Below are 12,158 nucleotides of genomic sequence, written 5' to 3'. Positions count from 1 at the left end.
GTAATTTCCTTCATTTTTTGATCAGTGTAATTATTTTTAATTAAAACATTAAATTAATGAAAATCACGTTTTTTATCAGATGTGTAATTATTTTTAATTAAAACATTAAATTAATGAAAATCACATTTGTCAAATTCACTTTCTCAAACAATCAATTTCCTATTCGAAATTATTAGGTTGGAGCTTGGAATATGTATCATAAAAGAGTGGCAGAAACAATATCAAAGATACCAAACTTGTGAAGACACTCTGGTTTAATTAATGCAGTACAAGTACAGTGTACATAATATGAAATCATGAATACTCAATCATTCAAAAATGGATCACATATAATGATTCAATTCACAAGGGATACTTTTGAAGAGTTTTTGTGAATCTCGATTATTCAACAATCAGTTATATCTCAAAATTTAAAATTTTCAAGGTTCTAGGATTTAGATAAGGGTCATAAAATAAAAACCCATAAAACTTTTGAGAAAATAAAAGTCTTCAATTTATTTATTTTCTTTTTAATTTTCTTAAAGGGAAATTATTTTCTGTTTAAGTTTCTAAATTCAGTGTTTTTAAACTTTTAATTTTTTTACTAATGACAAACGGTAACGGATTGATTACATTTGTGGTTAAATTAATATAGGAAAGTTATTATAGTTCATATCAGATTATCCAATCATAACTACTTCATTGTAAACAAAATTCTAATTTTATGATTTTTTTTATCAGCAAATTTGCAAAATTCTAATTCGTACAATAAAAAAATAACATATATTACATAGAAATTCTCATGTAATTATAAATCCGAAAAAAAAAATCGTATTCAGTCGACAAATAATTGTAGTTTGTGATAAGATACTTCTACATTATAATGGTGATATTATATTCACTTTTACTTTCAACATCATTGTTCTCATTTAGTTTCTCCCATTATTGGCGTAATAGCAGGAAAAATATATTAAAAGTTGGATATTTTTATATATGTTTCTTAGTATCCACTTTTCTTTTCTTTTTATTTATCTGTATATTTTACATGCATATAACCAAAACAGTAGCAAATACTTTTGAATAATTGTATGATTCGTACTTTGTTATAAGATATTTTATAAGTTTATCATAGGTAACAACTGAAATAAATTTTAGAATCGATAAATAATAAAAATAATTATAAATAAGTTACAAATGTTCATTTTTATTTTATTACAGAACTTAAATTTCAAAATTTTGAAAAATTCAAGTGTTACATATTGAAGTATTTGGACATATATAAAAGTATTTTTTTTAGGTAGACATTCTAACATTAAATCACGATAATGGTGAAGTTATTTTTATAGTTTTTCAATAAAAGCTGCTTGATTTTTTGTAAGGAGACATGAATATAAATATCACATACTACATAGAATGTAATAAAACAAAAGGTACTTGGATTAAGATTTAAAAAATAATAATGCCTATTTAAAAAGTAAGACAATAACTATAATGTAAATTCAAAAATTTAAATGTAATATGCAATGAAGTAAAAGAAATAATTACTAAGGAAAATAAAATAAAAACTCGCATATGGAGAAATTGGTGAATAAGAATATTATTATTGTTTTTTCTCCTTGTCATTTTCATGTTCGACTTTATATAATTTTCTTGCATAATAATTTTTTTTTTCACGTCTTAAAATTATATTTAAAGACTTTATTTTAAGAGAGTCCTATAAAGTAGTCTCACATAAAGTACGACTCTCGTCTCATCGATATACTCGTAAGACAATTAATTTTCAATTTTTTATTCTACTACTTTGTATATACTTTCCAATATATTTCCTCCGTCTTTTTTTTATCACTCAATATCATAAATAGTTTTTTTTTTACTTTAAAAACATTTCATTTACACATTTTTACAAATAAAATATAGTTTAAAAAATTAAAAAAATGTTATCACAATCTATTCTAATTACAATTATTATCAAAAGTGAAAAATTAGATTTAATCAAACACTAATTATGTTGGTAGATAATGATTTAAACCCATTAAGTGGGATGTATGAAAAATAACAATTTTATAATGCAAATCTTTAGAAAAATAAAACAAAAACCAATGAATAGATTACACTAGGATTTGACCCTAAAGTTTCTTAGTCCCTTAAATTTGTAAACACATTACGCTCTCAAAATAGTAACACTCACTCAAATTTTCACCTACTAAGAGTTTTTAAGGTTTTACTGAATTACCAAAGTTAAGACTTTCACACCTTTAAATATATTTGATTTGATTTAATTTTTTAATCTAAAGTTAGATTATAATTTTGATAAGAAACAACAATATATTAAATAAAAATACAATAGTATGAAACGGAAATAATTCTTCAAAATTTAAAGAATATAGAATAAGTAACACTAAAATATCATAATAATAATTAAAAAAAAAACATCAATACTTTTAAGTAAAGAAAATCTCTAATATGATAAGTAAAAGTCACATTGGCGTACCAGTTAATTAAATCAAATAAAAAATATAAAAAAAAGTGTATATAACTAGTCAATACATTAACATAGTAAAACTTTTAAATAAAATAATAATATAAAATTAATTTTCCTAACCACACATTTTTAATTCACAATCTCAATAGTGAAAATAAAAAATATTTACTATCAAATTTTCAATTTAATTTAACCATGATTAAAGAGGAAATTGGAGTTAAATATATCAATTAGCTTTTATGTCTCCTATATCTTTTTCTCTTTTAATCCAGAAGACTTAATTTTCCATTAAATGAGACAAATGGAATTAACCAATTTAAAAGGTTCGGATACATAATAAAAAGGGTAAATATACTAAAATTTGAAATTAGTCTCTTCTTCAAACTTTGAACCAATATAGTCTTTTATCATTATAAATGTTTATAAATGCATGAATTTAATCTTTTTAACAAAATTTTATTAAGTTTATTTGATATTTTAAATATATTTTATGACTGTATTTGAGTTCTTTATACCGTATGACATGTTTTCGCTTTAATATTAAATCAAATATTATCATTAAACATGTTTGAAATGTCAAATAAATTTAGCAAAATTTGGTTAAATTACTAAATCTACACATGTCTAAAGACGAAGGACCAAATTAATTTAAAGTTATCAAGAAGAACTAATTACAAATTTTACTAATAATTAAAGGATCAAAAACATATTTAACCCTAATAAAAATGTTCAAACTAACAAATTTGATATAATGTTTTATTTAACCAAAACGTTTTAAATAATGCAAGAATATTTTAAAAGAAGATAATAAACTTAGGTTTTGAAACAACTTGTAATAAAAATAAGAAATGCGACAATTCTATTACACTGTGTACTTGCATTTATTCAATATAAATGCTTATAAAAAGGTAAATAAAAAATAGAATTAGATTTTAACGTATGTGAAATTGGATTTGAGCGGTGATTGGATAACGTGGAAATGATGTGTCAGAAAAAAAATCCCTCCGATGTGGCACCGATGTGGCTTGTCTTCTATATATGGTGCCCACCCATTTCGCCTTGGTAGATGCACTTCCTCTCTTTTTTTCTTCTGCTCCTTCCTTTTCTCTCTTCTTTGATTTTTGCATTTTCAACTCTTTCATTCGTTGATTCACGAAATGAAAGAAAGCGTGGAAAATCCTCTGCACCTAAAATCTGTGAACCATATCTCTCTCATATGCACCTCCGTCGTAGAATCCATCAACTTCTATCAGAACATTCTCGGCTTCTTCCCCATCAGAAGGCCAGGATCATTTGATTTTGACGGAGCATGGTAACATTTTCAAACTCTGATTTCTCAGTTCAACAAAAATGTCAAGAAAAAAATTCAAACTTTTTTAATGGAGTAAATTCTCTTCACTTTGTTCCTTCTGGGTACAGGCTGTTCGGATATGGGATTGGAATTCACTTGCTTCAAGCAGAGGACCCTAGCGACATTCCAAGAAAGAAAGAAATTAATCCGAAAGATAATCACATATCATTCCAGGCAAGGTTTTAGTGTGAAACGAAACTGCGGTGTTTTGTTTGATACAATAAATAACAACTTTGTGTTTGACAAAATGACTGAATGAAGAAAACTAATGAACATGGTTTGTTTGGTTATTGTTTGTGGTTGTGGCTTAATGAAAACAGTGTGAAAGCATGGGAGCAGTGGAGAAGAAGCTCGAGGAAATGGAGATAGAATACGTGCGTGCAACGGTGGAAGAAGGTGGTGTTAAAGTGGATCAGTTGTTTTTTCATGACCCAGATGGGTTCATGATTGAGATATGCAACTGTGATGTTCTTCCCGTGATTCCCTTAGCAAGTGACATGGTTAGGTCATGCTCTCGAATGAACCTTCAGATGCTTCAGCAGAGACAGATACACCAAATCGTGAAACAGGACTCAACTTTTCCTTCGGGTCACACCAAAATTCAAAATACTATTGTTTAAGTCACACATGCATTTATAAATATCAACTCCTCTTCTTTTTCTTCTTTCTTCTTCACGCTGTTACTGTGCTTTTTCTTGTTCTGTCAATTTTGTTTTCTCTCTATTGCTTGATTTGAAGTGTAAACTACAGTTTTTTTTTACTATGTATACTTATTGTATCATTGGTCTTTTCAAATGTGAAAAATGCTTAGTTTCTTTAAGCGTTCTGTTCTTGGATATGTATCTCTTTGTTAGTGTAAGTGGCAAATTATTAAGGGTGATTAAAGGGAAGGATTCCACCAAAATCAAAATTTGAATTTCTGTACTCATTTTATTTTAGTTTTTTTAATTGAAGGTAAATAAATTTGCTTAATTTAAAAATAATATTAACAGTTTTTCCAAAACCTATAAGTATAACAGCAAACGAGAGAACCATGTGTGCATGTGGTTAACCAATTAAGCACGTAAAGAAATCAGGTCATAAAATTTTTCAAAAAATTGTTAGGTTTGACCCAATTCAAAAGTTATCACCCGAAGCAGGCATGATTTATATATTACTTTGGTTAAAATATTTTTTTATCCCAATTTTCGTCAAATTGTTAAATTATTCATAATTTTGTTTTTGTGTTTAAATAAATTTTAATTTTTGTCAATTTTGTTCAATTAAATTTTTTTTTTTCTGACACAATAATTAACGGTCATGAATAATAATTTTTTACATGACCGTTAATAATTTAAATAATGTTAGAAAAATATGACATAATTAAATAAAATTGACGAAAATTAAAACATATTTAAACATAAAAATAAAAATAGAATTAATTTGACAAAAATTGGAACAAAAAAAATTAATCTTACTTTTTTTACACTCTCATTAGTTTTATTTATGAATTGAATGCTGAATTATTTTATAATGGTCATTTTAAAGTTATATTAAAATTAGGTCAATTTTTTTATATTAAATTAGCTATTTAAGTTCCATAAAAAATTAATTAAGTTTCAAAATTTATGTGACTTTGAAACTTAATTAACTTTTTTTTACAAATGAAAAAAGTTTCTCTTAACTATTTTAATATTTAATGTACATTCTACAAATTACTCTGATAATTAATTTCAAAGTATCTTTATATATACGTATTTGATTTTTTTTAATTGTATATTTTTCTCACTATATCATATTTTATTCAGTAAATACATTTATATCAAATTAATTATTCAATAATTTAAGAAAACATATCATTAATTCAAATAATTATATATGATAAACAAATTATTTATTACAAATCTTAAATAAAAAATCACTTTTTAATCAATAACTAATAAAGGTAAAATTAGTGAACCGACAAACTCACCAATTTGGATAGCAGAGTATATATATATAAGAATTAGAAAGAGAGTATTATATATATATATATATATATATATATATATATATATATATATATATATATATATATATAAGAATTAGAAAGAGAGTATTAATAATTTTTCATATAAATATAGATATACTTTTATTTTATTTTTTATTTTGTTTCACGTAATTTATATTATATTATACCTTCTTGTCCACAAAATTATGTCTCAACGTGTATTATTATTGAAACAAACGTTTTTATCATGAAATGTGATAGAGGTCAATTCATTTCATTTATTTTTATGGAGATAAGTTCTATATGTGTTCGTGTTGTGCGTGAGCAAAGAAATAACATTTTCTAACACTCTCTTTAATTGGTTCAATTTTTAAATAAATATTTTTTTTAATTATATTGAAGTGGGAAAATAAATTATAAATTTTGATTAAACAATCCAAATATTATTAATAAGTTTGGAAAAAATAATATAAAAACATAAAAAAGATATAGAAAATAAAGATTGATCGAGAAACCAAGATGAGAGAATATAAAACATTGAAATTGAGAGTTACTGATTAAAGACATGTCGAGTCAGCGCCAGCAATCAAACACAAAAATTGAATTGGTTATCCCAATTTTGTTTCGTCACCCTTTTTCATGTCAAAAATTATAAAATGCTTTAATTATTTCTTCCTTAATGCTGAATTTATTGTTGTCAGCATAATCAAACTTTAATATAAGTTTAAACTTTAGTTCATATTATTTGAATTATATATTTTCCTTTATGATTTTTTTTTATGTTTTGGCTTTTATACTTCTAAAATCAACTCAATATAATTTTTAGTATAATTATCATAAAATAAATAATAGAATAAAAATCGAATATACATCTAAACACATGATTGCTTTTGTATCGGCCATAAAGTGAATTTTGAAGAACTACAATATAAAATATATATATATATATAACTTGAGAAAGGTTGCTAAGTAAAACAAAAGCTCCCTGTGTGTTGGGTTACAAAGTTAGGTTAGAAAATAGTAATGGTTACGGACTTTTAATAATTATGTATCACAATAATAATAAAAACTGTTATACATTTCAATCAATAAATAAATAGAAAAAAAATTCAAAAGTTTGATTACCATCCGTATACCGAATTTTCACTCTTGCAGCTTTCTTTCTCAGTTTTTTCGGTAAATTTTAATTTTTGTTGGAGTTCAAAATTACATCGACGTAAAAAATAAATAAATTTACTTTTAAGATTAAACATAAATCCATTTGTTCTACTCAAGTTTTTTATTTTTTTATTACTTTTTAGAAAATAATAGATTTATTCCTTCATTCCTAACTACACTATATTCGGTTAATTTATCAAATAATAATGTTAATTTATTGTTGTATTTATACACTATGATTGGACTTTTAAATATTACATAATAGGAAAAAAGTCTTCATAAATATAATAAATATAACGATTTCACTACAAAAATCGAAGTTATATATATATATATATGATTATAATTATAGCATTACATACGTAATATATAGTTTTGTATGTATTATAAAATTTATGTATATTACACATATTATTTTACATAATATATGTTTTTTACTTATTATGAAATTTTGTACATAATATTTGTACGTATTATAATTTTAATTTTGTACGTAATATATAGTTTTTGCAGTTTTTGCAGGTAATACATTGTTGAACAATTTGTAGGTAACATGTTTTTGAACAATGAAGAATTCAAAAGGTTTGTTGGTTGTTTCTCGCTCCTTATTGCTACTTGCTCCTTGAAACTCTTGACTTAATTTCCTTGTCATGGCTCCTCACTGATCCTTCGTGCTCTTGCCTCTCGTTCCATGTTTCTGATACATAAATAATGATTAATGATATGACAAAGAAATTTCTATCATAAACAACATTTAAGACTAATTACATCAAAAAAAATTAGTAATCAAATGTAATATATACATATTTGTGTTCTCGCTGCTCCTCATTCATCACTCCATGCTCATGATTCCTTGTTCCATGCTTCATGTCTGTCGCTCATGTCTCTCTGCTGCCTCCTTGCTTCTCCTCAGTCCTCAAATCTCAATGCTACTGCTGGCTCCCTTTTACTCACCGCTACATGCTCTCGCCTCGTCGCTGCATGCTACAACCATGTTCCTGCATCTTGCCGTTCCAGGCTGAGAAGGATTTACATTTTACTTCGTCTTATAGACTTCGGTTGCAGCTGAATTGAAGTTTATAAGGAGGCGGTGACACGTAACATACTCTTAGGTTGAACACAAATAAAATTGAATATAAAACATTGTCTCTGACACGTAATATGCTTTTAGGTTGACTCATGGAGATTCTTTTAAAAAATAAATAAAAAATTAAAAAAATCACGAAGTGACACGTGAAAGTATTACTGTTTATTACCGTTAATTAACGGTGTTAAAAAAATGATCAAATTAAACAAAATTGATGAAAATTGCGATTTATTTAAAAATAAATAAAATTAGGATTGATTTGACAAATTAAAAATAAAAAGTATTTTAACCTTGATGGCATACACTTTTATTACATATTTATAACATGTTTTTAAAATGGGTGAGAATTTGGGTATAGGATAATCGAATTCTAAGTTTTGTTTTTGTTATTTCCTATTAAAATAACAATATTCATTGTTCGAAGAACTGTATTCTCAATTAAATCTTTAAATCTTTTGTTGTTTTATGATGTTTTAAAAGATAGAAGAAGAAAAAGATAAAACGAAATAAATTGATGGGAAGAATTATTATAGTAATGTTTTTTAGTGTTGTAATTTAAAAAAAAGAGTTGAGAAATATATCTTGATTTACTTCAAATAAATTACAAAATAGTAATTTTGGTGTAGATATTAAAAAAAATAGAAATAAATAATAACTTTATTTAGCAATAACTAAATAAGATTTTCTTAATCATTAATTTTAATTTAAATCAGCAGTAACTACAAACCATCATTAAATTTTAACTACAATCATGTTTTATAACTAAACAATATTTTCTGAATCATTAACTTTAATTTAGATCAGCAGTTGAGAAAAGTTTTCATGAAGTCTTAACTATAATCATGTTTTAAGAAGGAAAATTGTAATCTAATCTGTTTAAAAAAAAAAGAATTTTATCTTACCATATCTTTTTTTTTTATCCACAATAAATTTTCTCTAAGGAAATTAAAAAGTTTTTTTTATTGTTAATTTTGTTCTGATTAAAGATTAGTAAAATAAAAAGAAGAATAAGATTATTTAGGCAAATTAATTATGTAAAAATGAGTTATTTAAGATAAATAAATTAATATTAATAAATAAAATAATCTTAACTTATAATTAAATAATATTTTTTTAATCATTAACTTTAATTTAGAACAACAGTAACTTCATAAAAGTTTTCATCAAATTCTAATTATAATCATGTTTTAAAATAGGTAATTCTAGTATGTTTTTAAAAAGGAAATTAGTAAATAAAATAATCTTAACTTATAATTAAATAATATTTTATTAATCATTAACTTTAAATTAAATCATCAATAAATTCAGAAAGTTTTCAGCAAAATTTAACTATAATCATGCTTTAAAAAAGGAAATTATAATTTGTTGAAAAAAATAAAAATAAAAAAGGAATCTTACCGTGGAAAAAATTTATTAAGGAAATTAAAAAACTTTTTTGTGGAATTTTTATTTTATTCAGATTAAACCATTTTTTTGGGTTTTCTTTTTGGTTCTTTTAGTAGTTATTTTTGTTTTTTTTAATGTGTAGACATTATTTAGTAATAGTTATTTGGTAAACTAAGAAAAAGAATAAAATTATTTAAGCAAATTAATTTGAAAAAATTGAGTTATTTGAGATAGATAAATTAATATTTGTACATAAAATAATCTTAACTTATAATTAAATAATATTTTCTTAATCATTAACTTTAATTTAAATCAGCAGTAACTTTAAAAAATCATCAAATTTTCAAATTTAAACTATAATCGTGTTTTAAAGAAGGAGATTCTAATATGTTTTAAAAAAAGAGATTAGTAAATAAAATAATCTTAACTTATAACTAAATAATATTTTATGAATCATTAACTTTAATTTAAATCAGCACTAACTTCCAACAAGTTTTAATAAAAATTTAACTATAGCCACGTTTTAAAAAAAGGAAATTCTAATCTGTTTTTTTAATTAAAAAAAGAATCTTACCTTATTTTTATTTTTTATCCACAATAAACCATGTTTTTAACGTAAATTAAGCTGGTAAACCTGTATTTTGCCCCTAGACATTAACCACAAGGCCGATTCAAGACAATCCAAGTCATTCCATTTTAATTGTTTGCCTTTGTATTTTTAAAATATAAATACAATCTAATTATTCAAGCATTGACAATCAACATAATGTTTGAATAATATTTTTGAAATTTGACACACGATGGAAATAAAAGTTTAAAATTTAATATTCATTACAATATTTTGACAGATAATAAAAAGGAATATTATAGCTTTGATTCTTTATCCAAATTATAAAATTTTTTAACTTCGATATTTTAAATTGTATTTTATTCCTTATCTTTTAAATTTGAGTCAATTTGATTTTAAAATAAATATAATTTTTAATTTTAAGATGGGACCCGTGAAAATTATCCTATTATATTTAAGTAATAGTGGTAGCATGGATTATGATATGATTGACCGCTAAACACCACTCTACCCAATTTCACTCAAGGTTGATGGTTTTGTGTTATAAATATATAATAAACAAAATATTAATGAAAAATGTTTTCAAATGACCACTAAAAATTGTTTCAATTTGGGCCAGCCCACAGCATGGTTATGGTCCCTGTGGGATAGGATCAAAAAAAAAAAGTCTCTATCCAAAAAGTTTATATTATTAAAAACTCCACAAAACCCATGTGAGTCATGGTCAATCCATAAATTTTCATCTTCAACATGAAAAATATATTATTTTTAAAAATATATTATTAAAATTTTCGACGACTTAGACATACTTGATGAACCGAATTGGCCAAGCGGACCAATGTTTTAGGCAAGGTCGACGATTCGGACAAGTTTGACGATCCAGATGACCAGGATGGGCCCGACGACCCGGACTGAACATACGATCTAGACGAGCCAAATGACCTGGTTGGCCCCGAGGACCCAGACAATCCCGATGACCCGGACGACTCAGATGGGCCCGATGACTCGGACGACTCAGATGGGCCCAACGACGCAGATGACGTGGACGGGCCCGACGACAAGAACGAACTTGACGGGCCCGACATCAAAGTGTTTGTCTGGGTGGTCGGGCACATCTTGGTCTTCAGGCCCGTCCGGCTTGTCCTGATGGTTTGGCCCGTCCTTGTCGTCGAACCTATCCGAGTCTTCGGGCCCGTCCAGGTCTTTGGGCTCGTCGAGCTTGTTTGGGTATTCAGACTTGGCTGGATCACTCGACTTGATATTTCATTCTGGCTTAATGTAGTATTATTTTGAGGGCCTAACCCACTTTAGCCCTGACCCTAACCCACTGGAGAGGGGACTTTGGGACTGGAGCTTTTTTTGGCCTCCTCATTTGGGGTCCTACTAAAAGGGAACTTAATGAAGAGTGAGTCAGGATTGGCCCATGGGCTAGGGTCTAAATTGACATCTCATCTCATCATTGTCGATGCAAACAGTAGATGTTCATAATGAAAAATAAATAAATAAAAAATGTATTATCAAGATTACGTTAATATATATATTGGAAATATGATGAGGGTCAAAACTTAGTACAATATTTTTCATATTTTTGTATATATTAATGGATTTGGAAGTGCATTCTGGTTTGACCAATTTAAAAATAATTATGTGAATATAATGAAGACGAGTCTTGATGATTATGATTTTAAGGAGTTTTAAGCGGTTGAGATCAAGTACTAGGACTTTAAAAACTATGATTTTTTAGTAAGTTAGGATTTTAAGAGAATTTACGGTTTACTGTGTAAAGTTTAAGGTCTAAGGTTTAAAGTTCAATGTCTTTCTTTTTGCTAATGATAAATCATATTTATCTTTTAGAAATATTTTTAATAATTTATTTTCTCATTGTAGAAAATTTACTTTTAATATATTATTTTTAATTTTTTATTTGTAAAAGATTTGATATGTAAAAAGTACAATTTATAAGCAATATCAATGTCCAATTATTATAATAAATACAATAAATATTTAAAAAAAAATAACAGTAACCAAAAGCAAAAGATATTAAAACGTTAAAAAAAAGACTTCTTTTCATAAAATAAATTTATAATAAAATACGATTTGATCACATATTCATAAAATTATTAGATAAATAAAATAAAGTACTGTAAATATATTTAAAAATTAAAATATATTCAAAAA

The 12,158-nt window shown here is 25.3% G+C and overlaps 1 protein-coding gene across 1 annotated transcript; it reads left to right on the top strand.

Moving 5' to 3' along the window:
- The first annotated feature begins 3,536 nt into the window (after positions 1-3,536).
- Positions 3,537-4,632, top strand: LOC114185652 (metallothiol transferase FosB-like). The gene is made up of 3 exons (XM_028073513.1): positions 3,537-3,773; positions 3,881-3,986; positions 4,133-4,632. Exons 1-3 carry the CDS (start codon positions 3,619-3,621, stop codon positions 4,430-4,432), a joined length of 561 nt encoding a protein of 186 aa, XP_027929314.1. The 5' UTR covers positions 3,537-3,618; the 3' UTR covers positions 4,433-4,632.
- Positions 4,633-12,158: the final 7,526 nt, after the last annotated feature.

Source organism: Vigna unguiculata, chromosome 5 (assembly GCF_004118075.2).
Source record: "Vigna unguiculata cultivar IT97K-499-35 chromosome 5, ASM411807v1, whole genome shotgun sequence".
NCBI lineage: Eukaryota > Viridiplantae > Streptophyta > Magnoliopsida > Fabales > Fabaceae > Vigna > Vigna unguiculata.
This window is presented reverse-complemented; position numbering and strand designations above follow the sequence as displayed.

Coding starts and splice junctions, on each gene's coding strand:
- LOC114185652 (XM_028073513.1), top strand. CDS start 3,619: ATGAAAGAAAGCGTGGAAAATCCTCTGCACCTAAAATCTGTGAACCAT. Junction 3,774..3,880: donor TTTGATTTTGACGGAGCATG/GTAACATTTTCA, acceptor TTCTGGGTACAG/GCTGTTCGGATATGGGATTG. Junction 3,987..4,132: donor ATAATCACATATCATTCCAG/GCAAGGTTTTAG, acceptor TAATGAAAACAG/TGTGAAAGCATGGGAGCAGT.